This window comes from Hippocampus guttulatus, chromosome 17 (assembly GCF_054856545.1).
Source record: "Hippocampus guttulatus isolate MCC_2025c chromosome 17, RoL_Hgut_1.0, whole genome shotgun sequence".
NCBI classification, from domain to species: Eukaryota; Metazoa; Chordata; class Actinopteri; order Syngnathiformes; family Syngnathidae; genus Hippocampus; species Hippocampus guttulatus.
In genome coordinates, this window is record NC_141277.1 from 7073579 (window position 1) to 7101280 (window position 27702).

General features: G+C 44.7%; 2 protein-coding genes across 4 annotated transcripts in view; one reads left to right on the top strand and one right to left on the bottom strand.

Annotated features, from left to right (window-relative positions):
- On the top strand, nt 1-27213 carry nsmfa (NMDA receptor synaptonuclear signaling and neuronal migration factor a). Its single transcript, XM_086135066.1, has 15 exons — nt 1-33; nt 862-977; nt 8247-8308; nt 8549-9460; nt 10390-10456; nt 16771-16823; nt 18114-18203; nt 20612-20742; nt 21896-21979; nt 22053-22086; nt 23756-23826; nt 24108-24187; nt 24480-24582; nt 25446-25521; nt 26004-27213. The coding sequence occupies exons 2-15, from the start codon at nt 907-909 to the stop codon at nt 26099-26101; spliced, it is 1932 nt and encodes a 643-aa protein (XP_085991192.1). The 5' UTR covers nt 1-33; nt 862-906; the 3' UTR covers nt 26102-27213.
- The window catches only part of LOC147191829 (cGMP-dependent protein kinase 1-like), an 8125-nt gene continuing 6108 nt past the window's right edge, over nt 25686-27702 (bottom strand). For all 3 annotated transcript variants that reach the window (XM_086135060.1, XM_086135058.1, XM_086135059.1), the window contains 2 exons: nt 27393-27542; nt 25686-26186 (listed from right to left, as the gene is read on the bottom strand). In XM_086135060.1, coding sequence (XP_085991186.1) covers nt 27444-27542 — 99 coding nt within the window. In that variant the 3' untranslated portion in view covers nt 25686-26186; nt 27393-27443. The remainder of the gene's footprint in view (nt 26187-27392; nt 27543-27702) is intronic.

Sequence of the window (27702 nt, forward strand, 5' to 3'; positions counted from 1 at the left end):
GTCATTTCCGTGCTACTTCAATGACGTCAAAGGGTGAGTAATGGGTTAACTTCTTTTTCACCTGTAATGCCAGTTGATCATGTCTAAAAACACATTTCATTTCCTTGATGATGCAGCTCTAGGGGACTTCTTATTTGGCATGTGCTCTCTCACTTCCCCAAAACATGTTGCGCGTTTTAGTCATTCATTCGGTGTTCGTACACACGAACGATGATGATGACGCTACAACTGCCCTCATCCCCCCGCCCGCAAAAAAGAAAACATAATTCTTTTTTTTTTTTTTTTGTTAAAACTATCCGCCTGACCTCAGAGTAACACGAGTACAATTTTTTTGAAAAAAATCTGCCCTCTCTGGCTCCCTCTTGTACCTGCAATCCGATTTTTAAGGAAACCATTGTGCCCGAGGAAAAACAACCAATCAAAGCATACTTACAATGGGTACACCCCTCAAAGAGAGTTTAAAAAAAAAACATGCTTTGCATGAATATGAACAAGTCAAATCACACTCGCAGGGGTTCCTGCGGGGAATGCCACCGCCGCTCGCGTCCATCACATGCCGCTTCCACGCCCCCTCCCCCTCTCTGCTGCTGCCGGTGTGATGATCTCTCCACCCTCTCTCCGTCTCTCTTTCTCTCGCCGGCTCTGTCGGCGCACGTCCTCGTCAATGAGCCACAGAGCAAGGAGCCCACCCCGCCCTCCGCCCCCTCCCCACGCGTGTATTTCCGCGCGGACTCCCGCGCACGTGCTCCCTCTTTTTTTGGGGGGGCTGGCGGATTTCCTCTTTGTCGCATTCCTCCATCCGTCCAGGGAGGGATTGTGTTTTTACTTTTTTCTTTTCTTTTTTGAAATTATTCTCCTTAGTGGTGGGAATGATCTGCTTTCCGTCTGCGTCGTTTCCATGTCAGCATGGGAACCACCGCGTCCAAAAGGAGGAATTTGAGAAACGACGCGATCTCGTCCGTGACTGCAAAAGTTAGGTGAGTGCCGGCCAGCTTTAGCTCCCTTTTTCATTTCCGTATGCATGTTTAAAGTTCTAATCCTGTGCCAACGTATGAGCTTGCTCTTTTCCTTGTCCCATCCCAAATGGTGCCCGGGAATTTTTTCTCATCGGGAGTCCAATGCAGGACAACGTTCTATTCCGGTCTTGGTGTCTGTGAATGAAGCGTCATTGTGTCATGAAAGTCTTGCGGGGGGTGCACTGTCAAATAGCATGACTTTTGTTTGTTTTTTTTGTTTTGTTTTTTTGGGGGGGGGGGGAGGTTTGCAGTTTAAACAGAACGATGTAAATCAGTCAACTAATAAGGAAGTGATCATTCTCACATCAGTCTGGCAAAGCAGACACTTTGGCAGGAGTCCATATAGGCTGATGTGGATTTTTTATTTTTTTTCAATATAGCTCATTCCAATTCTATCAATGAATGACCTTGACTCCGCATCACACATGTGGGGTGAGATGCTCTTACGTCATCCACCTCATTCTGCTCTCCCTTGTTTCTCGCTCACGTCTTTTAACCCCGCGCAGCCTTGTTTGCATGCGACGCCGCGTTTGTTTGTGTACCACCTTGAGGGGAAGATGTGCTCCTCATACAGATCGCTGAGTGGCTGCACAGGCTGTCCTGAGTGGCGAGCCTGCATCGTGAGGAAGGCGGCGGTAGAAGACGATTTCCATTCTTATAAAATGGACACGAGTGTACCCCGATCGGTTCGTGAGGGGGTTAAATGAGAAATTGCCACACTGATTTCCAACACCCCACTCAGTACGGGGGGAGGGGGGGGGGATCACCTCATGCTTATTGCTGTTGTCGTATGTTGTGTACGACAACACAAAACTACACAAATAATATCTCAATGACAATCCCGAGTCTCATCCCGAAACCAGATGTCTGTTGTAGTACCAAAACTAACCTGTAAGAGGTAGCGTGGTGCCACAGGGCTTCCGGTTTGCCAGAAATTACAACGGTGACCCAGCAGTAAATTAAACTGTCAATGAAATCACATTTAAATGGAGGGGGGGGGAAGTGCAACGATAATCTTGGGGGAATATGAAGATACAAAATCGCAGGGGAAAGATTTTCTCAACCAGGAACTGTCAAATGTTAGGGAGCATTGCAGTTAGCAGCCGTGAATTGTCCCGTCTCAACGCTCGCCTCTTCTCGCGCACTGAACAAAGCAAATCTTGTTCTAGACACGCCGGTTCGTTGTCTGGCTCACATTGAAGGGCAAAATGGATCATGTCTAGCCTGAGTTTGAAATCCATCTTCTGTGACACCAGTCCCGGAACGCTTCTGTCTCACTTTGCGTTCAGTATGTGCAGGTGTTTATTTTGGTGTGTTCTCAGCACAGATCAAAGCGCGCGGAGTTTGGTTGTTTTTTTTAACTTTGATATTCCAATTCCATCGAGATGACTAGAACAGTTCCTTGATTTGTTTTGACGGTCGGCAACAGTTTGAGACACGGGCCAACGAGAAGTCAAGTTGCGGTTCTTTGTTGGCCCGTACGGTCTGAGCACTTGAATCGTTAGCTTTGACTTTCCATCGCAGGGGATTACCTCGTGAAGTGTGATTTGGAATCTAAATCTAGCAGTCTTGCATAACTCGGCCACAACTGTATGAATGTTTTTCTCAAGTACAATATTATGAAGTGCTATTTTACTCCTTAAAAATGCATCACAAAAATTGTATGGGGGGGGGGGGTGCACACTCTGCCCCTCATTAAAGAAGCTTCTGTCATAAAGTCCTTTCTTTCAAAGTCGTCAGGCATATGGCTCGGTTTAATTTTCGTGCCTTTAATAGCGTTGTGAACCTTGGCTCCTGCTGATGGGGAAACGCTGCTCAATCACATCCAATATTTATTAGCCACTCAACCGGCACATGAGCCTGCAAATGTACAGGCAGGCGTGGTGGGCAAAGTGCTTTTCGCTATATTTTAACACACACTGTCGTGAATTCATTTAGTGATGTGCCTTTACGTGATGTGGCCTCGCGAGTGATGCCTACTCGAACATCTGAGATTTATTTGGGAGTTCATCGGAGTCATTTTCGAGGTAGCGGTTGTGTGCCGAGTCATTTAACTTGAGTGTTCGTGAAGTTTCAGTGATAAGAGGGTGTGCACACTTGTGCAAAGCACAGTAGGTTTTACTTTTACTTCCCCTTTTAAAGAGTTGCAGTCAAGTTATAGGTCACATCAACGGTCCCCAAAAACTGGAATGATTTATCTTGATCTTTTTGTTTTTTTCAATCGCAAAGATTGAAATAGGGGTGATGCCGACTTTTTATATAAAACGAGATTTTCAATTAAGCCAATTTCTGAGCAGCGCGAGACCTTTTGTGAGATGTCTGACAGTTGGGCCTTTGCCGACTTGGATAACAAGCAAGTCTTGTAACGCTAAAGACCGGTCTTAGTCTCAGGACCACATTTTGAAGATCTTCGCTTGGAAGTCTTGGTCTTGTCTCGTCGATTATCTGTCGAGAGAAGCACTGATTTGTTATTCTTCAACTTCATGAATACATTCATTTATTACCTGTCCTGAAACTCTGATTGGTGTCGGGAACGATATCTGACCAGGGAACCTTTGCCACAATTAATAATTGAAGCTATCCGAGCCTTGTATAAAGCTGACGGCAGCCGACTCCGGAGTCGACTGGGAAGTGGCACGGGACACGCAGACCATCCAGATCTGCTGTCTTTTTGAACACACAGGAACAGCTACTCCATGTTTATGGATGGCTGCTTATGAAACACGACGCGCTGGCCTCCAGCAGCTCGTGAGACACAATAAGCCGCTGAGAGCCTTCAATGGAGGCTCTCCAAAGCTGTCACATGGATTGTAAAAAGCTTTGATGGCGCTCTCCCGGCCCGAGTGGAGGGAGGGGGGGGGGGGGGGGGTAGTTCCTGATGCAGCCCCCCCCCCCCCCCCCCCGCTGCCCCCAAGGCCGTCGGACAAGGGGTTAGCACCGCGAGGGGTGTGACAAATGAAAGGATTTTGCACACGGATGCAAATGAGATTTCCTTCGTGTACCCACGATGGTCGACAGGTGTGCTTTTCTTTTGTCACGAGCCTTCCTGTTCGGTTACATGATTTTTTTTTTCCTAGAGCTAAAAATTATACGCATTGAAGTATATAAGGAACCCTTTGAAGTCAGGAAGATCACGTTTTCATCAACAATGCCTTTTTCCATTCTTGAAGTGTCCTCACTTGTTGAACAATTTCACCTCCATCACATTTTGCTCTCCATATTTTCGTTGTAGATTGACAAAAATGGGTCACCAACGTGCAGACTGAATTTTCAAGTTCCTTCCCATCAGCGATGTATTAACTCTTTTGTCATCCAAGTTTTTTTTTTTTTGAAGAAGAAGAAGAATCGGTTAAGCCCCTTTTCCACCTAGCGACCGACAGTAGCGAGTGTTTTCGAAGGCGGCGAATGTGGCGTTCACGTCAGAGTCTGTCTGGGTTTGTTCAAGGTCGCAAGCATCCACCATACTTGCTAACAATCGCACAATGTTTGGGTGGCCAGGGGGGCAGGGGTGGGGGGTGGAGACCCCCACGCAGCAGGCCTCTCATCAGGTTCCTGCTGCAATGCTGTGCGCGTACTAGTAGGCGACCTAATTCAATTAGTCCATCTGAAACGGTGAGGAGATTTCATCAAAGAGCGCCGAGAGCGAGGCGTCTGTTTGCTTGGCAGCGCATTGTTTACAGCGGCCGGACGCCTGCGGGGACATTAGGCCTGATGGCATTCGAACCCGACGGGAGTGTTTTGAACCACAAGACTCCTGTCCTCTCAAGATATATGCTCACGCTGTTAAATGGCAACTGGGAATAGCCGGGAGACAATCAAATGTGAGTCGATAATGTGATGACTTAGTGCCCCCCCCCCCTCCGGCGGCATCATTTATCATAAGTCTCCTTCTTACGCGTGGAGCCGAGACGCCACCTCGTCATCCGTCGCGTGCGATACATCGACATGTGCGGGAATTTTAGAACTTGCGTGCGGATGTAAAGGCTGATAACACGACATTGGGTTGATGTTTAAAAGCCAAAAAATTACATCAAATGTTATTCTGATGTAATATTGCAAGTCTATAGTGGTCACGTGGGGGGGGGGGGGATGTTAGGAGAGTTGTATTGTAATGACAAAGCCACATTTTTAAATAATTAAAATGCTGAAAAAAAAGGTTGTAAAGTTACAAAAACGAAGTTGTAATATCATAAGATTAAAGTCGTAAAGACAAGAACATTTCCAAAGTCTGAGAGCATACACCGCACTTTTTTTTTTCTTCCCCCTCATGATCACTCCACCGCTTGGTGCTAATACGTAGCATTCGAAGCTCTCCGAATGCCTTTCATATCAAATTGCCTGTCTAACACTTCTTCCATTTCTCATCACGGAGTAAACCCAACAAGAATTTGTTTTAATGGACGGACCGAGAGGCGCCGCGCTCGCTCGGTTACATTCTCCATTTCCTGTCACATAATGCACGACGATTGGCGAGCGCTCGGCGCCATTGTTTGCTCAATTCCAATCAACCCAACCTGCTAAATAATACATGGCGAGGTGCGGAACTTCAGACGAACACCTGCTGATTAGCGCGGCTGCCGCGTTCATCGTGAGGCTCCGTGGATGGGGGCCCGCTTGCATGTTGCAAACACTTCACACCGTTGCCGATTTTGTAAGGACATTGTCAAGTACTCATGACCCTTTAATCCTATTGCGCTCTATTAACTCATTCACTACCAAAGACGGTTTTATACGTCTTTTCAGACTTGGTCCAGAATTGGCTGGTACTGAATGAGTTAAAACTGTCGGGTCAAAAGCAACTCAAATTGGGTGAAATGGATCACCCCAGGTGCTGGTTCCAAAAGGGACTGAGCCAATACTGCGTTATTGATACCTGATGCATTGGGTCGAGGATTTGACCCCGCATGTTGGTCAAGATTGTGATCTAAGAAGGGGTCAAATTACTCCTACAGATTAGCTCAGGCTGTTGTTTTCACGTTTAATGCCTTTATATATTTTTTGTCAGAAACGGGGGGGGGGGGGCGCTCGTTAACTTCTCTTCGAGTCGCTGAAATATTAGAACTGGTTTTTGTCTCTAAAATGTGGATTTGAATTGATATCGGCGTTCATTGTTACGTCCTCTTTCATAACCATATCATTTAATCCCGCAAAGCAGCTTTTGTTCACTCACTGCGTCCCGAGAGGACTCCACAGAAGTGCAAAAGAGTGCGAGGAGAAGATCCAAAGAATAAAAATGTGCGTTTTTAGTAGTTGCCTGATGTGCAATTCGGCTTGGCAGGTCAAATGGGGAGTTGGTTTCACCCATCCTCAAAAGGGAAGATACTGCTACCGTTATCCAGGTGGGCGTCAATTCAGACGTGATCAATTATATAGATAACGCCTCAAACACCATTTCAGTAAAAAGAAACATGTTGACTTGCAGCAGGTTTATTAGTCAGGCAGTATTTGGCGACGCTAGTTACTGCTCATTAGCCGGTTAGCATCTCGTCATCAAAACCAACAGGGATCGTTTACGTTGAGGACTAAATCAGCGGTTATGAAACCAGCAGACATTCAGAGAGCTGCTTTCTCGTTGCCATTAAAAAAAAAAAAGTTTGACTCTGAATTTCAAGATTGTGTAGTGTGGCACCCTTGCGCTTATTCCGATGTTTTGCACCAGCATTTGACGATTAGCATAGCGGTTAGCATGGCGTCGCCATCTTCTATTTTTATTATTCCTCCTCCTTTCGTGAGAAAACGACTTGCCAGGAGTGAAGCTTATTGGCCGTCATGGAGACGATGGAAAGCGTCTTAGAGGAGCCGCTCTTCACTTTCTCACGCGAGGTTCACGTGTTCCCCAAACAAATTAGGAATGCGCTACCCATACCCGCTCCACGTGTAGAGCATCCCGCGACACCTTCTGTTGTGATTTTTGCTTTATAAATCAAAGTGATTTTTATTTGTATTACTAGGGCGGCCCGGTAGTCCAGTGGTTAGCACGTCGGCTTCACAGTGCAGAGTCCAGCTCCGGCCTCCCTGTGTGGAGTTTGCATGTTCTCCCCGGGCCTGCGTGGGTTTTCTCCGGGTGCTCCGGTTTCCTCCCACATTCCAAAAAACATGCATGTCAGGCTGATTGGACGCTCTAAATTGTCCCTAGGTGTGAGTGTGGGCGTGGATGGTTGTTCGTCTCTGTGTGCCCTGCGATTGGCTGGCAACTGATTCAGGGTGTCCCCCGCCTACTGCCCGGAGATGGCTGGGATGGGCTCCAGCACCCCCCGCGACCCTTGTGAGGATCAAGCGGTTCGGAAAATGGATGGATGGATGGATTTGTATTACTTAAAGAGTATGTGCATTTGTGCATACCGCAGTTTTTGGCTCAATATAAGTTGTACTTAACTCATTCAGTACCAGCCAATTCTAGACCAAGTCTAAAAAGACGTTTAAAAACGTCTTTGGGAGTGAATGAGATAATAAAGATGATTGTGGCTGTGATTGCTTGTTAACGTCAACCCCCAAAAAAAACCCTGCACCTTAAATCTAAATGCACATCAAAATTTACTGCTTGGCGCCAACCGCTACATTTTAAGGAAATTGGTTAAATAGTTTTTAACCAACAAAGAATGTAATCAGAGAGAATTATCACATGAGAATTGCTGGCGGGTTTTATTAATATTAATCGAGTTCTAGACCGTACCCGCTTTTTTCATTTACTCTTTCATTCCCCATTGCAATAATGGACTGTTGTTCCTCCAATTATTGCGCTTGTATATTTCCCATTGTGAAATGGACATTCTTCTGTTCTTTTCGCCCGTTTGTATCACGCTGCACGGCAATGACGTCACTCCAAATACAAAAAAAATGTGTCTCACCATCAAAAGGGGGGGGTGCCTTTTTGCAGAATGGAGAAAGCCGAAAAACTAAATATTTATGACCTCCCTTCTGCTGTAAATTGAGGTCATGCGTTGGAAGTGTTGCCTACCTGATACCATTCACCCTGCATCCTCCCCCGCTGTACCTTTTTTTTCCCTCTCCCCCCCCCCCACCCCTTTCTCTCTCTCTGAGGCTGCCTGAAGTATGCAGATAAAACAGCTGCATCTTAATCTGTGGGTGGCGTGAGCCTACAAAGAAGACAATTAGGTTTAGAATTTGGACTCAGCTTGCCCGACTCTGGTTCTCTTTTGCTTCCGGTGTTTGGCAGCCCTCCTTCCAACACGCCCATCAATTGATGGGTTTACGTGTGTGTGTCCACAGAGCGGCACGAGCATTTGGGGAGTACCTGTCCCACACACACCTCGACAACCGAAACGGATCAGGTCAGCGCCTTTTTGCCGTCCGGACCTTCCGTCGTTTCGCTCTCCATTGCGGTCGTTTCATCCCTTCCCCTTCTTTTTGCCAGTCACAGAAAAGCGAGGCCGCCATCTCCTTCACTTCGCTTCCACAGAAGCAATTTCATCCCCAACTTCTTTTCAGCACTTTGGCTCCTTTGATCTTGAATGTGTGTTGGATCTTTAGTGATGGTCTACCTTACCTTTTTTTGGGGGGGGGAATTTTAGATCATCTCCTGTGTGAAACCTCGGTCGGAGCTGACCCAGAGTCGCCAACCGAGACCGTTGGCGCCAACAACAACAACCACCTTCATCTGCGCTCAGACAACACCAAGGACCGGAAAGATAGCTCGCAGGACATAGCGCTGAAAACTTCTGTGTGTCTACACCACCAACCGCCTCCGTCCATCACCGTTTCCAGGAAGCCGGCACGGTTATCCCTCGAACGCAGCTTCTCAGCGGAGGAGGACAAGCAGAAGGGCGTGGAGGGCACTCTGCAGCCTGCTCGTGTGTATACCATCACCACCCGGCACGGTATGCTGATGAGTGGCGGCCGGGCCAGCAAGGAGAGCCTCGAATTGGATGTCTTAAAGGAGAGGTCAGGGAGTGGCGGAGTGGGACCCAAAGGTAGCGGCGGCGGCGGCGGCCACGCGACCTTGATCCAGCCCTCCACGTCCCCTTCGTCCTCCTCCTCGTCGCCGACCCAGTACCACCAAAGCGGGAGCGGCCGTGGCGTCGGCAGCTGCGGCGGCATCCACCATCACCACGGCAACCACCACCACCACCACACGGGACCGTCAAGCAGCGGCGGAGGGGCCAGCGGGCCGAGCGGAAGCGGTAACCAGCAAGCCATGAGCGTCCCGGGGTCTCACTCCCACCACGCCGCACACCACCACCACCACCATCACCTGGCTCAGCCCCCCCTGCAAACCTCCGTCAGCGCCCACAACATCCGCAGCTGGGGAGACGGCGGAAAAGCGGAGGCAGAATGTAGAGGGCTGGCCTGTGAGTCCTGCAGTGCTGTCCCCTCTCGGAGTCAAGGATCCCTGGACCTTGAAAGTGCATCCCGAGAGCCAGGCAAGCAGCACCGACGCCTCGAGAGGATGTGGAGTGTGGACCGGGTGACTGGGCTGGAGAGAGGTGAGGGGGGGCGGTGACACACCTAAGAAGAGAGGCACTAAAATACAAATCTGTTTGGAACTGGGTCAGCGCTTCAGAAGACCCCGTCGTGGGCTGTGTGCTTCAGACCGGTGAAGAAAAAGCTTTTGGGAAACCTCTTAGTGGATCGTGATTCACGGGCATAAGAGGCCGAACGCTGCGGCAAAGAGTGGAAAAGCATGAGTAATAAGACCCACCCACAAATATTTATGGTCATTGTAATTAATAGCTCAAACCCGAAATATACCGATACCAAAACACTGGGATGTCGATTCCAACTCATCCTTCCAAACGTGCGCCCCGGGTGGGGGCATATACAGTATGGCCCACGACCAATAAAAATACAATAAAATAAAAATACTAATTGTATTTAATTATTTTAGATCGGGTGGTACAATATGGCCCCCAAACAAAAGCGAGATACTGCTAATCCTGATGCTAAATTCGTGAATCAACACCTCTCAAACCGCGATAACGCTGGCTATCGTGTTTGCTAACATTTCGTTAGCATGTGCTAAACTATGCTAGCGTCACTTCGAACACGACCTAGCCTTTCTTTTTATTTATTTCTTTTTAAATGATTATTAGCTGTTAAGATCTCAAGATCTCTTCCCTCATTGGTCTGATAAACGCTGGGGCTTTGATGTTGGCTGCAACACGGTGACCTGCATATCGCTGACTTTTTGTCTCCTTGTGTCCCTTTTTTCCTGCTCTCTCTTCTCGTGTGTCTCCTCTCTCTCTCCATTTGTGGAGTGCTGGACTGTGAAGTGCTGGTGCCGCTTTTGTGCTTTCATATTTCAAACATATTGCCTTCACGTGCAACCTTTTTGGGGGGGGTGGGGGGGAGCTGTTATAATTCTGCTCGCTTCTTATTGTATTTTATCTGACCGTTTTTTTGTCTCCTACCGCAGATGATGCGAACTGGTTCCCCAAGGAAAACATGTTCACCTTTCAAACGGCCACAACCACCATGCAGGCGTGAGTGTTTGAAGCGCTCGTCAACGCGCATTCGTGATTAACCCTCCTCGTTGCAACCTAATGTAAATGTTATGATACCGACTACAGCCTTAACATTACCAGCGTGTCGTTTTTATAGGCTTTGAGATGGATGTCCCGCTCTGCTTGCCAGTGACTTTAATTTTCCAAAGCACAAATATCCGTTTGCGGCACCTTAAAGCTTGGCCGAGAAACGCGATGCATCACACTAAATATGTCGTTTCGATTTATAGTGCGATTATATTGTATGATATGTTTTACAATTGTATGAAATATTATTGGAGGGGTTTATTTGTACGGTCTCGTTTGGTAGCACTTTCTCTGACGTGTTCGTGGGTAGTTTGACACAAAAGAAACATTTGTTCACATTTATTATTTTTTTAATGTATTTTTAGACTGTTCAAAATATTTTTTTTCATCAGTTAGATGCTCGTTAAATCCCGCTAAGAGTAAATGGTGAAATCATACAATCACTAAATGGGTTTGAATGTTATTGAGGGGTCAAACTAAAAAAATCTTATGACACTTTCCTTCTCTTTCTGTCTGTGTTTTTGTAGACTTGATGCACCCTGATGACTTTTTTTTTTCTCCCCCCCCCTTCTCTGCTTGCATGCTAATCAAAACTGGGACCAACAACTCAGGATATCGTGAGTATTGACACCCTTATTTGCTGTTCGTGTGTGTGTGTAATGTGTAACTGCTGTTTCTTAACCTTGATATCAATCATTTAAACTTCATCCTTGGCCCGGCCTCCTTGATTTGCAGCTAACCAACTGACCATAGACGAGGATCTGTTTCGGAGTGCACAGCAGACTGTGCTACATCTGTGCTAGCTAGCTAGCTAGCTACACATAAAAAATATATTCCATCCATCCTTTCTCCGAGCCGCGTATCCTCACTGGGAACAATCACAGGTTATCTCAAGTGTTCCGCTTGTTCTCTTGCCTCATTGACCAACGTGTGGTCGTCATTTCTTTCTTAAATATCCGATCAAGCACAGTTATTTGTCTGGAGCAGGACACAAGGCAAAGAGAGAACTTCGAAAAAGATATCATTTTGCATCCAAAGAAATCAGGAGAGATTTCCCTGTGTTGTGACTGTCGTCTGCGACTCCCTTTTTGAGACTCCCTTTTTGAATTGAATTGCTGAAATAACATCTTATATTCACATTTATTGAGGCGCACTTTTTTAATCGTATAAAAAGTAAACATCAGCGAAACAAGCATGCCGTTGTGTCTACCACGTATCTAACAAGTGGTACAAATTGAAGGCAATGCCTTTTTGAACAGCACCAAGCCTGAACTTTTCATGCTGTCCTCCAGTGACTTCTCGCTTACACAAGATAAATGCTGAGGGATTACTGATAAATGGATCAGGTCAATACGATCACAACGAAACACTTCGGGATTGTCAAAAGCAATCTCCTTGCACCGGAGTTGCCATCAGCCCCTGAAAACTCGATCCCAGGGGAACCTCTCAGGTTGGCCTCAAATTTACTCTGGGAAATAATGAAAATACAAACAATCCACCGCAGTGTTCAAGTGTCACCAGATTAGGTTTTTCACATTCTCCATTCTCCCAACTTTAAAAGTATGTTGACCATTGTGATGAGGAAAAAAAAGTCATGAATTCTCCTTACCACAACGTTGATACGTAACTCTGTGTGGCACTTGCGCAATCCAAAAAGCAAACCGCGCTGTGAACAGAGTTCATCCCGAGCTGCTCAGTCAAGTGAGGCCTTGTAATTAACTTGCGTCACATGATACAAGTTTTGTGCGTCAATCAGGTCAAATGTTTCCTTCAAAAAGCAGCAATCAGTCGGATGAGAATTCGACAAGCCGTCGTGATAACAAGCAATTATTACCAAAGGCATATTTTAATTGGAGCCACTGGCAGAGTTCGTTTCCGCCCGCGTCCGCATCGAACGGCTGCAAATCGTGTTCACCCGAATGTGTTGAACCACACGTCGCAAGCGATGCGTTTCGCAACACGGTTGACACATCGCGACGGTGTCAGCCTCAGAGAGTCGCGTTGGGATCATCTGGTCGGCGCTGTCGGTCCATCTGCCTCCAACTTTTAGTTTTGGTAAAGTAAAGCAAGCTCATGATGACAGTCGACGCTACCCTGTAAACTGTAGCCGCTACCTGCGGACGCTTTAGCTTTTCCTCCACCGCTAAACTAAGGCCCGCAGCTAAAAACCCTGGCATCAGCTTCCATCTGCGCTCCCCCCCCCCCCCCCTCCCTTCGCGATGCCGGCTTCTCCCTCTTTTATCCCTTAAATACTGTGCCACATCCTGCCAGGGCTTTCCGGGGATTTGCCCCCAGGAAGAGGAGAGAGAGGGAGCAGGATTGAGCAGAAGTCAACCAGAGGTTTTGCATGAAGTGTCCTGTCGGGCTTTGCTTTTGCACCATTTGCGCTCGTCTGGTGGCACTGATATTCAAGGCTGAGTCTAATCTGACTAAGGGGAAGAGAGGAAGAGGGTGACGCTCTAAGCGGGATGTCACACTGTGTTTTGTGGGAGAGTTGACCACTTAGGTATGCGACATACTAAGAAAACCAATTTATTTTATTTTATTTTTTTAGCTCCAGTTTCTCTTAACTCATTCAGTACCAGCCAATTCTAGACCAAGTCTGAAAAGACGTTTAAAAACGTCTTTGGGAGTGAATGAGTTTTAACCGCATTGCACAGTCAATATAAATCATTTGTAGTGATAAGATTTTCCGGTACTGTATTTTTGGGGCTCAGAAGGCACACTTAGAATCTTTATATTGTCTCAAAAATCGACAGTGCGCCTGATGTATGGATGTTGGTTTTTCAGTTCATAGTCTTTAACTCATTCACTCCCAAAGACGTTTTTAAACGTCTTTTCAGACTTGGTCTAGAATTGGCTGGTACTGAATGAGTTTTAATGAGTTTGACACCCCTTTATGTCATAAACTGTCCACTGTAGTAACCGCTGTCCCTGAAAGGGTTAAAGTCCACCAAATCCAATAGTTGGAAGGAAGCCTTTCAGTTTCTCAAGATGGTAGAGCGGACCCAACCCCTTTTTGGAAACACCTCTTAAGTTTGAGCTTCAAACGTGAGTTAGGGTGACGAGGACAAAGTAACACGTGGAAATCACTTTGGCAAGCGGGTGACATCAGCGCCGGCGTCCTTTAAAAATGGTCCCACTCGGGCTCAAGATGCTGTGTCACACACAAGAGCAGATGGGACACTTGACACCAAGCGAGCGCCACTCAATCCCTCTGCGGCGTCGCTGTCATCCATCTGCGGTGTGGATGTGCGTTGCTTGTGCTTTAATCAGAGTGAGTGGTCACAACAAACTTGGCGCAACAGTGGAAACTCCGCTGCTACCTGACGTCATCTCTTTCGGTTTTTGTTACCCTGGCTGAAGTGGATTTTCTTTTTGTTCTGTCAGGACGATGCACAATGGCGTTAGATTTAGGTGCCGATCCGTTCCAATTACTGTCGATGTGTCATGTTTTAATTGGCCGTGCCGAAGATTCCGTACAAAGTGTCCTTTTTTTTTTTGTCATTTTATTTTCTTGCCACTTTGCATCCTAGTTAATTAGTGTCTTCCTGGACAGGCGTAACTTGGGCCAAGGACGAACTCATCCAATTTGGGGCACGTCCAAATAGATTGGCAGTTTATTACTTTCTTAATGTTTCTTGCTGAAGACAGATTTCTTTTTTTTTTTTTAGGGAAGGGAGGGGGTGAACATTTTAATCGAATTTCGTTCTATTCATATATTCACATTTATTTGCGGTGATAAAATGTATTCAGACACAGACTTTTCTGAAAAGTCAGCCATGTATAGCTGTATCGTTAAAATGGACACTGAAGGATTAATGACGTCGTTAAATGATAGGAATCGCCGACATTTTGGCAGACTCGTCTTCTCTTTGAGCGTTTGTCTTTCTTCTGTATTTCATTGCACTATAGGCGGCGGTTCCTGTTTTAAATGTTTATAAGATTCATTTGTTATCACATGCTTTGCTTTCATATTTTCATAATTGTGTTTATACCGTGCGTTACAATTGAGCGTATTTGGATTCATGATAGAGATGCACGTAAAACAAAAAGAGCATTTGTCTGTGCAAGGAAAATGGGATACACTCTTCATATTGGGAGACGTGTGTGTGTGTGTGTACTATTTCTGACGAACATAATGAGGCCACTTTTCTCCAAACTTCCAAACAACAGTTTAATCGCAGCCTGCAGGCGCTTTATCATGCTGTTATCCCAGCGTGCTTTATTACCTCCCCCCTTTGATGCTACGCGTCGTCATGTGTAGCAACCTTGAAAATGGGAGCATATACATATATATTTTTTAAGTATATTGTCTCAAACATCAGCCTTGATCCTTGCCTCGCTTCTGCTGCTGTTGTCAGTTGCACTTTGTCTCGCTATGCTTACGGAAATTAAAGGCGTCCTTTCAGTCCCTGTCAACCGGCAAACGTATTATCTCAACAGTGAGTTGCAGTTTTGAACTGATGGCGGAAGTTATCATCGTTGTCAAAGCTGGAAAGACAAATCTTGTCGATGTCACTAAATGAAGTATAGGCTAATAAAGGGGATAAAACATGGAGGACGATCAATCGTGAGAAGAGATAATGAAAGTAGTGACTTTTAAGGTTTGTTTTTTTTAATATTGATTTAATTTCATCTGTGCATGAATGAGTTTGGTTGAAGCCAACGCCCGTAAAAATCCATCGATGCCGTGAGATATTAGTGATCCAATGTTTTTCAAGATACAAGCCACCTAATTTTTGTTTTCTTTGCTTTGTCATCCAATAATTCAACATATGAGAACTGCATGGTGGCAGCGAACTCAACTCAATTCGCAAAAAGCAGCAGTTTTACAGCAGGATAATTTACACTTCTTCAAAAAGAGGCCACTCCCATTTGAAGTTTACTGTCAAACTAAACATAAAACAAAGAGGCTTACGTCTCGTGTGTTTAAAACAACGGCATAGCATTTCCTTTGCATCGTCCGTTTAGCCTAATGCTAACACACAATGCAAATAGCTCTTGATGGGCTAACAATTAGCATGTGCTACAAAGTGGCGCTATTACCCTTTTAAGCGACAGCTATTTTTAACACAGTGGAGCAACACGTCGCAGATTTTCTAACAAGATCCACAGGCATGTATTCCTTATCATCTGCAAAGAACAACAATTACTGTGGCTGACTGAGAATTGGCCATCCCAAGTCTATGCTTATACTCTTACACTGCCACCAGGTGGCTAAGATGCACGCTTGTTACTAGGCAGAATTCTTTGTGCTGATCACAACTGTACAAATAAATCTAAATAAAAAGCAGCATTTCATGAGTTCCCCTGAGTGAGTCTAGTGAAGATCAGCGGCTTAGAGAATGGATGGATAGTTGCATCGTAGTGAAACACGGTGACTTGGTGCGTAGTGGTGGAGTTTGGATGCTCCCGTGGCTTCCTGTCATTCCAAAAACATGCACGCTAGGTTGATTGAAGACTCTAATTTGCCCAGAGGTTACACGCAAGCATGAACGCTTATTTGTCTCCGGGTGAATCTCGTTTGGCTTAATTGCAGAGTTCCTCACTCTTATGTGTCAAAAGTGACCTGAAAGTCTCAAATGTCTCAAATGCTCATCGGTGAGATTCGGTTAGGTATACATTCTTTATCCTCTGCGGGGAAAAAAGTATTACTGCAGTTTACTGAGGTGTGACGGTCTCTATGTATACGTTGGTATACTGACCCGCCAGAAGGGGCAGCACAGTGTCCATTGAATTGAAGTAAAACAAATAAAAGAGGCCAAAACTTTCAAGTTTTTTTTGAATTATTTTGTTTGTGGATGTTGTTTATAAAGTGAGATTTACTATAGCAGCTATTTTTTTTTTCCTCAGGGGGCTGGACCAGATCAAGCGAGGCGCAAAATTATATTTTGACATTGTTGCTTCCAAGTTTTGAAGACGATGAATGTTTGGTCACATGCTATCAGCAATCGATGAAACTTGAAATTGCTATCGCAGAAAGACCCTCGACTCGGTTCCCCTTTTCGAGGAAGAATGAGGCTTTCCTCTTGGCCGCTGTCGTTCCATGAAGGAGTCAACTGCTCTTTACCGCCCACCAATGACAAGAACTTTACCCGCAATGATGCTCGAGACTTAATAATGTCTTGTTTTGTCTTTTAACCCTTTGTTGTTATTGTTGTTTCCCCACCCACCCTCTTCCTTTGCACTCTATGCTGCCCTTAAATTTGACATTTGGCGGCCTCCTCCTCCTCCTCCTCCTCCGTGGTTTCTCTGCCCAAAAGGAACTTCCGGAAGCATCTTCGTATGGTGGGCAGCAGAAGGATTAAAGCACAGAGTGAGTCAGATGTGTGTGCGTGCGCGCGTCTGTGTGTGTGATTGATGCACAAATTGTCCGTTATTGTTCACCTCGCCTTCATCCGTGTGTGTGCGTTCTTTTTCTGTTTACCGCTGGCTTCGGCAAATGTGAGGCTGCCAATGTTGTGTTCCGGGATTTTGTGGAGTTCCTGGGTTTGGTATATGCGTGTGCGCATCCCAGAAGAAATGCCCGCCCCATAGGTGGTCTTTTCCTGTGGCTTCACTTTGAATGTTTGTTTTTAGACTCCAGATATTCTAAAGAAGAGTTTGAAGGTTGAGTCATAGAAAAAGGGTGTGTGTGTGTGTGCGTGTGTGTGTGTGTGTGTGTGTATGTGTGTGTGTGTGCGTGCGTGTGCGTGTGCGTGTGTGTGTGTGTGTGTGTGTGTGTGCGTGTGTGAATGGGGAAACTGGTTGAAATCTCATATACTGTAAAGGAGCTTGTTGGATTGTTTGCTAAAGTTTGTACCGTATTTTCTGCACTATAAGGCGCTTCAGAGTATAAGGCGCACCTTCAATGAATGGCCTATTTGAAAACTGTTTTCATATATCAGGCGCATAGAATAGAAGTCACAATAGTGGCTGCGGTTGTGCTATGCATCCACTAGATGGAGCTATGCTAAAGGGAATACAATACAATCAATACAGCTTTAGATAGACAATAGCTGCAGCTATTAAAAAAAAGTGCTTTACAGAACATTTAAAATACACGGTCAAAGAAATCTGAATATTGTTCCATATAGATGGCGCATCGGATTATAAGGCGCCGTGTCGGCTTTTTGTTGCTAATGAGCATGCAGAAAACAAATTCTGTCATTTTGGGGTTAGCACCTTTTTATTTTCCTCGCCTAAATGCCGCATTCCCTCATATTGTAGCTGCGGGCATTGATTTACGGTGATTCACAGAGCAACAGGTGTTAATTAGAGCCATCATAAACATGCTGAATAATGCAACATTTTATATCGTTAGCTTAATTGAGTCATTTTCGGAATGTTTCGGGCAAAAAAAACAACAACCCTAAAACAAAACAAAAAAACAATCCTGCGCTTTTCCAAGGGCCATAAAGGCATGCGTGGATGAATTTGGTTTGGAAGAGCTCAATTGAAGGAATGTGCCTTTTTGTCCGTCGTGTGTGCGTGCGTGTTTTCCCAGTGGACGTTCGCTTCATTTGTGCTCTTGTAGCCGCATTTGCCTCTGCACGTTCTGAGGTCGCTTGTGGGTTCCAAAGTACGCGTGTGTACGTGTGACAATCTCTCCCCCCGCTTGCACTAGCGTTCGCTGAGCGTAGATCGAAGAGTTTCAGCCGCTCCTGGAGTGACCCCACCCCTGTCAAGACTGACTCTCCTCATGAACCCAGAGACAGTGAGTCCACGCTGCATGGACACGCATACACATTGACATCACCCAGACTATTGTGAAACGGATAGCTTTCCTAAAATAATTCAAACCAGAAGTGAAAACTAGTTCAAATTGAAGTTGAAAAAAAAGGATTTTCCGCAACAAATTGTTTATTGTTCCACCCCAATTATTTTCTATTTCAAAAATACGAATCAATATTAATCTCTGCCAACCACGCATTCTAACAGGCAGAACAATCAACTGCTCTCCCACGAAAAGACAGAAGCTACCTAATCAAATCTGTATATCCGTATCCGCTTTTTTTTCCCCCCTCATCTTTTTGTCGAGTGGTGTGCCGTGATACAGGTTTTTTTTTTTTTTTAATGTGAAATGTGTGCCTTGGCGCACTCAAGTTTGGGAAACTGTTTTTAGACTATCTGGTAGACACACGCACAAACTCAAAGTACATGAAAAACACACAAACTCGCTGTCTCTGCTGCCCCTGTCAGTCTGTGTTCCTTTACGACCCCAATTCAACTATGTGCTGCCCTCGCTGTGAGTGTCTCCCAAAATGATCTGTGTGTTTGTGTGTGTGCGTGTGTGTGTGTGTGGGTGTGGGTGCGTGCGTGGGTGGGTGGGTGGGTGTGGGTGTGGGTGTGAGAATTTTGATCAAAGAATGTACAAGTCTAATCTATTGTACGTGTGGATCGCTGGTTGCATTCTACCGCTTGTCTTTGTCCGTTGACGTCTGCGTCTCGTGTTGGTAGTTTTTCCGTTTTCTCTCCACGTCCATCTTCCGTGTGTCTCGCGTGATCGCTGTTCGCATTTGAGTGCAGTCAAATGTTGTGCTAATGTTGAGTTGTCTCTCTTTCCCGAAGAAAAAGGTGTTGGTATTCGCTGGAGGAGTCACAGTCATGGTGTGGCTATTATTGTCTCCTTGTCCATTTTTGCTAATGCGTTTGTGCACTGTATGTTTGAACCCACATACACACACACTCCACAAAAAAAAAATCATCCATCTATTTTCTACGCCACTTATTCTGTTCAGGGACGTTGAATAATGTTCTGCGTCAAAGGCTAGAAGGACCCCACCCAAAATTGCTCGTGTAGCCTGCTAAAATGGTAAACGTCACATCACTCCAAGTAGCTAACAGAAAAAGAATCTTTGCTAATTCTGGAAGATCGATTCAAATACCTCCAAATACACCGCATAACGCTATTTAAACCTAACTGTCAAAGGGGGAAGAAAAAGTCAGCTAAAAAGAGCTAAATTTGGATCATGCTAGCTATAAGAGTACACTAGCATAAAGCTAGCCTTTAGCTTAAAGAGTAAAAGTGAAAATGACACTTGTATGCTAGTTGCTCAGACATTTCTGCCTCAAAGAAGTTTAATGTTATTCTTTAACAGGACGCTTTCACAAAATGATCCGTTGCATTTCAGCGAGACTGAACTCAAAGCACGCAGACGTCACACAGCGATTTTACAAAGCACAGATGAATACATTCGCATATTCATTTCAGGGCTCCAGTTCACTGTTGTTCATTCGACTATTTAGTTTGAATCCATTTAATAAATACTTCATTCGCCATACTCTCTCAACGACACTCTTTGCGTTTAAATGAGGTAGACGTTCCTGAAGTGTCATTTTTTTTAGCCTCGTAGGAGCTGAATGAACGAGGAGCAAACAACATTGGAGGGTAATGATGAGGAAAGAGCATTGTGGAATTCACTCAACTCATCTTGTCATGGTGGTGATTAAGCACTGCTTAAATGCTGTTTGGTTTTCACTATTCACTAATCACATTTCCATCGAAATGCATTCATGGTTTCTCAGTCGCCGGGAAATCAGACAAAGCCGCCGTTCAATTATTTGTGTTTATTTACAAATGTCCTTCAAATGTCCCCTGCCATTGAGCACAATAATATGAGTCCGATTTCGGAATATCAAAGAATGATTAATATCATATTTCGTAATGAATCAAAACACATATGTTGTAAGTTCCTGTTGTGTTGTGTGTCACAAGGTCAAATTGAGTCGAAATAGACGCAAAACATGGCAGTGATGCACCCCTGTGATGTTCAAAATAACTCTGTGATATACAGTATCTCGTTTTTGCGTTCTTCCATCCATCAGTTTCTGACACAAAAAAAATAATTATGCGACATTTTATGATTCTGTGCGTGATGTGATGATAAAAATCTGCTTCCTCTCAACCATCAGTCATTCTTTTTCCACATCCGACAGCTGTCTCTGCGTTTTTGCCATCTGCCATTTTCTAACATCAGTACCTCCCATCCATGAAGAACCTCCCCCTCTGGGTCACTATTCCGCACCTTCCGAATATGCCCTCGGCCGACATAAGGCACTTTGTGAGTCTTGTCTTTACCTCCTCCCGCATTTCGATGCTCAGTGTGCATTCTACTTTCCAAGGTGGGGACCTGCAGACTTCCTGCAGCACCCTCGACGAAGGCGGCGTTGATGAAGCTGCCGACTGGGAGGAGGAGAGAGAGATGGAGAGGCTCGCCTGCGAGGGAGATGACTTTATACCTCCCAAAATCATGGTGAGACATACGCGAGGACACTGGCTGTACGATACTAGCGCAGTGGAGCCTGGAGTTACCAACGTCCCTTTTGAAGAACAATTCCGGTTACGTGTGAAATTTTTCAGCGAAAAATGTCCTCTCTTTACATATTAGTTTTGGGATACAAATGTAAACTGAAAACTGATGATGTGCATCCCTCTGCTGCGTAATGGGGAAAGCTGTATGTAAGCATATGTCGGCAGAAGTTCCACCGCCGCATCCTCGGTCGTCCAATCACAAATCTCATACCGGTCCCATTTGTGAATGATGTGTGCGTGTGTGTGTTATTTATTGAAATATGGTGTCCTTTAAGATGACAAAAGGGCCAATTCTCCAAATAATCAAAACAAATGTGTTATGAGTGGGGACAGATTAATTGCATTTCCATTCGTTTCAATGGGAAACATTACTTCCAGTTATGAACGTTCCAATTTTAAGTTTGAAACTTGAGGTTCCACTCGATGCTGTTTGCAGACAAGTATTGCCTTCCCTTTTTGCCCTCAATTATTTCAGGACACGATTTATTGATGATGATGATTCTCATCTCTAAAAGGCAATGAACCAAACGTAATTGCACCGAGATCCTTCCTGAGCCCTTTTTTGCTGATCATGTGTTATTATAATGATTGGCAGAGCCATGCTGCTTTGCACAAAACTGGAAAGTCAGACTTTTCGCAGATTGGACTTGTCAAAATGAAATGGAATGCTATAAAAAAAATATTTTAAAAATCTGATTTTTATTGGAAAAATTTGAATGAATCAATCCAACCTCGATATTTAACACAACCTGTACGCAGGTTGATAAATTGTTCATAAAAGCTGTTCTGCTGGCAGTCAAGTTGGCCTTTTTCCGGTTGAAAGGTTTTGAGCTCAGTATTCCCCGATGCAGTTGTGGGGGAGAGTGGAGTTATTGATAGTTTCTTGCCAACATATGACCGGACTCCCTGATGGCTCCCACCAATCTACATTGTAGGAATATAGTATGCATCTCCACTTCCACCCCCAACTATCGTCATGGCTGTTTTCGCCGTTTTCTGCTTTTTCACTTGGAGCCTTTCCTTCATTTTTCACCGATTGTCATCATTTTCCTTTGCGGTTTGGAACCAACCCTCCCCTTTTGCTTCACCTTCAGCTGATCTCCTCAAAAGTCCCCAAGGCGGAGTACGTACCCACAATAATCCGCAGGGATGACCCGTCCATCATACCCATCCTCTACGTGAGTCAAACACTGAAAATGCCGTCAGGGCACGCATGTCTTTTTCTGATAAATGCTGTCTCTTGTCGTTCAGGACCATGAACATGCAACTTTTGATGACATTTTAGGTGAGTCAGTCTTTCCACTGCCTTTTTATATAAGAATCTATTCAGTGCATTTTTTTTTCATTCAGTAAATTTTAATTACCGTATTTTCGGTTGTTGGGGGCTAAAAACGGCTGACTAAACATGGTCGTTTTTTTCGGCTAAAAACGCCTGACGATACATGGTTGTTTTTTGGGGGCTAAAAATGCCTTACTACATACACATGGTCATTTTTTCCGGCAATCTATACGAAGGCATTTATAGCCGAAAAAAACATGACCATGTATAGTAAGGCGTTTTTGGCCGAAAAAAAACCAACCATGTATAGTAAGGTGTTTTTAGCCGAAAAAAAACGACCATGTATAGTCAGGCGTTTTATGGCCGTAAAAAACGACCATGTATAGTAAGGCGTTTTTGGCCGAAAAAAACTGACCATGTATAGTCAGGCGTTTTATGGCCGTAAAAAAATACCGTTTTTAGCCGAAAAAGACGACCATATATAGTAAGGCGTTTTTGGCCGGAAAAAACAACCATGTATAGTAAGGCGTTTTTAGCCCAAAAAAACGACCATGTATTGTTAGGCGTTTTTAGCCCAAAAAAAAAACATGTATACTAAGGCGTTTTTGGCCGAAAAAAAACGACCATGTATAGTACGGCGTTTTTGGCCGAAAAAAACGACCATGTATAGTAAGGCATTTTTAGCCGAAAAAAACGACCGAAAATTTAGAGCTTCCAATCAACCTGCCACGCATGTTTTCGGAATGTGGGAGGAAACCGGAGCACCCGGAGAAAACCCACGCAGGCCCGGGGAGAACATGCAAACTCCACACAGGGAGACCGGAGCTGGAATCAAACCCGGTACCTCTGCACTGTGAAGCCGACGTGCTAACCACTGGACTACCGGGCCGCCCCGCCTTACTATACATGGTCATTTTTTTCAGCTAAAAACACCTTAGTATACATGGTCGGTATTTTTCGGCTTAAAATGCCTTACGATAGATACATGGTCGTTTTTTCGGCTAAAAACACCTTACTATATATACATGGTCGTTTTTTTCGGCAAAAAACGCCTTACTATACATGGTCGTTTTTTTCGGCTAAAAACGCCTTACTATATATACATGGTCGTTTTTTTCGGGCTAAAAACGCCTTACTATACTATGTCGTTTTTTTCAGCTTAAAAACGCCCTACTATACTATGTTGTTGTTTTTTGCTAAAAACGCCTTACTATACTATGTCGTGTTTTTTTTTGCTAAAAACGCCTTACTATATATACTGTCGTTTTTTTCGGCCTAAAAACGCCTTACTATACTATGTCGTTTTTTTCGGCTTAAAAACGCCTTACTATACTATGTCGTTTTTTTCGGGCTAAAAACGCCTTACTATACTATGTCGGTTTTTTCGGCCTAAAAACTTCTTACTATACTAAGTCGTTTTTTTCGGCCTAAAAACGCCTTAATATACTATGTCGTTTTTTTCGGCCTAAAAACGCCTTACTATACATGGTCGTTTTTTTCGGCCTAAAAACGCCTTACTATACTATGTCTTTTTTTGGGCTAAGAACGCTTTACTATACATGGTCGTTTCTTTCGGCCAAAAACGCCTTCGTATCCATATGTTAATTCAGACACCAAGGAATGTTTTTACAGAAACTCCATTCCTCTTACCGTTCTTCCCTTCTCTCTTCCTCAGAGGAAATCGAGAAGAAGCTCGCAGCTTACAGAAGGGGAAGCAAATTCTGGAGGATGCTCATCTTTTGCCAGGTGGGGGACGCGGGATGCAAATGGATGATGTATTCGTGGCAGGGTTGAAGACTTCGACGGCTCCACGTGGGGTATCAGCCACCCCACAGTTGTCAAGGATAAACATTTCTGCGTCTTTCAATGATGACCCCTCAGCCTGGTCAGATTTATCGAATGCAGGATTTTAATTCGACAGCGATGATTTTTTTTTTTTTTTTTGCAGCAGCAGATGCCAGTTCTTGCATGCAGTTAAAAAATAAAAATGAAATAAGGCATCAAGGTGTGTTTTGTGTGTCATTTAGGGAGGGCCAGGTCACTTGTACCTCCTGAAGAATAAAGTAGCAACATTCGCTAAGGTGGAAAAGGAGGAAGACATGAGCCAGTGAGTCCATTTCTTTATCTTCATAACTCCTAAAAGGGGGTATCTCATATTTTACCAAAGTGTGGTTAAGAACACGTGGAAGAACTATTCTTTTTTTTTGGAAGCATAACCATTACATGTATCTACTGCAAACCCCAGTTTTAAAGGTGATTGCAGAAATGTTGCGTCATACTGCTTGTTAAAGTTATGAAAAACGTCTAAATGCAGACACTTGTCATTCGTTAGATTTGATCTTGTCGGGAAAGGGGACAAGTTGGCCTCGGCTGAAGCCTTTTTTTGGGGGTTGATTTAGATTCTGGAGGCGACTCAGCAGAATGATGAGTAAAGTCAACCCGGAGCCCAACCTCATCCACATCATGGGATGCTACGTCCTGGGTAACCCAAATGGAGAGAAGGTACGCACCCCAAAAAAATTGCTGCTGTTGGGTTACTTTTCCCCATGCTTGGGTTCGTTACTTTGGCCCAGCATTTTGGGTGGTTTGAAGAGCTGATGCCGGAGGGGGACAGTTGCTTGCTCTTCTTCTCGGAAAATGCTCGTGCAACTGGGTCAAATCCTCAACGCCACTGCGCCGGGTATAAATAACCCAACATTGGCTGGGTCCCTTTTTGGACCCTTTCCGTATGTGGCGCTTGGATGCATCTCACTCTGCAAAAACGGTGAAAGACAACAAATGGCGCCCGCGGACGTGCGCATGCCAACAAACGTTGACCCAGGCCAGGGATTTGTGTCCTTCCCAGTCATGTCTGCCAAAACGTGACATCAATTTGGATCTCGGAGGGCTTGATGGGCTATCTGGCAACACGAAGAACGACAGACTGCGGGATCAGTGTTTTTTCCAGCTTGTCAAACATTGTACATACACAGTTGCTTCAAGACTCCCCCCCCCCCACCCGCTCCCAAAAAAAAAAAAACTGTTGCGCACTTTTATTTTGTCATATTAACTTCAACCCTGGGGGAAGACGTCTTGAAATAAACTAAAAATCAGTACAAGGAATTCATTAAGTACAATATGACATTTTGGGTAACATTTCACATTCAGCGACGACCCAACAAAGTTGAATGCATCAAACATGACGCATGCAACTTGTGGTCAAACATCTTGTTTGCAATCGCTAACTCCATTTGTCCTTGTCCAAGCGTGTGCTTGGTGCAGCAACACAAGCTAAAGTCTGTCAGTCAGTCTTCTCTCCTGAGCGCGGATCCGAGCGTAAAAGGAGCTTAAACGGCCTTTGCTTTCTTTTATCTGCGCCCAAACAGCTGTTCCAGAAACTGAAGAATCTGATGAGGCCTTATTCCGTGGAGTTCGAGTCGCCACTGGAGCTTTCTGCGCAGGGTGGGTGTTGGCATCACATTCCAAGAAATGTTCTCGGGCGAGCAAGTTTAAGCCCAGTTTTAGTCCCCACGTGGCACGACTATGGAAGCGCACTTGTGTCCCTATTAAGTGATGCGTCACCAAGATACTCGCATTCTCAGTACATGCAAAAAATGTCGAGACACTCACGCACTCACAAAAATTAATTACAACTCTATCCAGCAGAGGGCAGCACATGACCCACAAACACTGCAAGAATAGACCCAAAGCCCAAAACATGACATATTAACACATTTTTGACACTGTCAAGTGTAAAGTACTAGACTATAGAATGCTATTTTTCTTTTATTAAATGTTTCTTGTGTTTTGGGAATTCCAGAACAGACAAATAGCACTTCCAATTCATTTTAATCAGGAAAGGGGCACAAATGCAAAAATATCTCCAGGCGCTGCTGACGTGTCCCAAGTATGAATGAATCAAACAACTTTTCTCACTTGTGAAGGCAAAGAGATGATCGAGATGTACTTCGACTTCCGCCTCTACCGCCTGTGGAAGACGCGTCAGCACTCCAAACTGTTGGATTACGAGGACCTTTTGTGACGGAAGATGACGAGAATGTTCCTCGGGTTGCGGTGACTGGACGTTTTGCTCACTTGGCGTCCACGGCGGAAAAGGGACAAGGACCCTGAAAGAATAAAAAAAAAAAAAAGAAAGGATGACTTTGTTGCTTCTTTCACTTGGCGTGTTTAAAAAGTCATCTGTACAAAGTCCATTGAGGTCACCGTTCGGTTGCGCACAGTGGATATAAAAATGCCGGGATTTGGTGATCTAAAAATGATAATTAAGATGCAGGAAAAATTCAACCAAAAAAATTGTCTGGTTGCACAAGTGTGCATGGCCTCTTCCAAATGGCTTTTGCCTGGGTTCAAAATTAACCAATCACATTCAAGCTGATATTTACCCTTTCGGGGACAGCGCTTACGACAGTGGACGGCTTACCAGGTTTCAGGGGGGGGGGGCATGAAAGGGTTAATGGAAGTCAGCACACTGACAACCCCCACCCCCTAAAAAAAAAGTTCTGTTTTTTTTCTCGCAGATTTTTATTTTATTTTTCTTCTGAGTCGCCTTTTTCTATCCACTGTCGACATCCATGACTAATCCACCCTTTGTGTCCGTGTAAGAATCTGGCATTGCTTCAGTCATGCAGATAATAATCCTCCCGATCGGATCAATAACGTCTACTTTTTTTTTTTTTATGTGCGTTGCTGTGCGGTTTTCTGAACAGACGTACGTTGGAACAACTCAGGTTTTAACCACTAAATTTACAACTGTGTCGATCGAAGATACGCTGTTTAATCGCCATCTCGCTGGGAGTGAATGTACTGTTGGCGCCGCGGAAATGTACGGTAACTCTTCACCTTTTTGGGGTTTTTTTTGTTTTTTAATGTGAACGTGGCTTATCAATGAGAAGAAGAAAAAAAAATAGACGGATTTATTGTGCATTTTCGTTGCGGCTGTGAAAAGCTAAATGTGTTCATGTGATGTCAGGAAGGGATGTAATAGCCATCCAATGGACAGAAGGTGACAAATTTGCGGAAGGACAAAAAAAACAAAAGGGCTTGGATGACGAGTGGAAATGTTGAAAATGTCATTTTCTTAACGTGTCCTCAGTGGTGTTTGAGGAATATCACATTAAAGATGATGTCATTGTGTGGTCAATTTTTTTTTCTCCTCCTCCTTGGTAAGACTAAAATAACTTGCAGAAGGATACAAATTTGGCAGAAAAATGACAAAAGTGGCACTCACAAAAAAAAAAAATCTGTAACTGACATGTTCTTCAAAAAAAAACAATTAATTTTGGGATGTAACCAAGAGAAAGAGAGAGACTGACCTGGCTAGACCAGAAAGTCGACTGCGTTTCACTCGGTGTTTGCATGCGATGTCAGAACTCCAGGTCCCAGCCTGACTCCTCATCAGGGGGCGGGCCCTCCGTGTCCAGGGGGAAGTCGTCAAAGTTGCTGTTATCCAGCGGGCCGTCCACCTGGTGGCCAAAAAAAAACGCGCTATTGATGACGTCGTCAAACTAAACACAACATAGATGCTGCCGGCACCCTCGCACTACTTTTATCCAAAACCCCTTCCAGCTCATGAAACCGAGGTGCTTTGAAAAGGGCCGTGACTACAACACGCCTTTGATGCTG

Bases quoted from the DNA above. Each gene is read 5' to 3' on its own strand.
- nsmfa (XM_086135066.1), top strand. From the start codon at position 907: ATGGGAACCACCGCGTCCAAAAGGAGGAATTTGAGAAACGACGCGATC. The intron at 9,461-10,389 runs GTGAGGGGGGGC...CTCCTACCGCAG, and splicing joins GGTGACTGGGCTGGAGAGAG to ATGATGCGAACTGGTTCCCC. The intron at 24,583-25,445 runs GTACGCACCCCA...GCGCCCAAACAG, and splicing joins GTAACCCAAATGGAGAGAAG to CTGTTCCAGAAACTGAAGAA.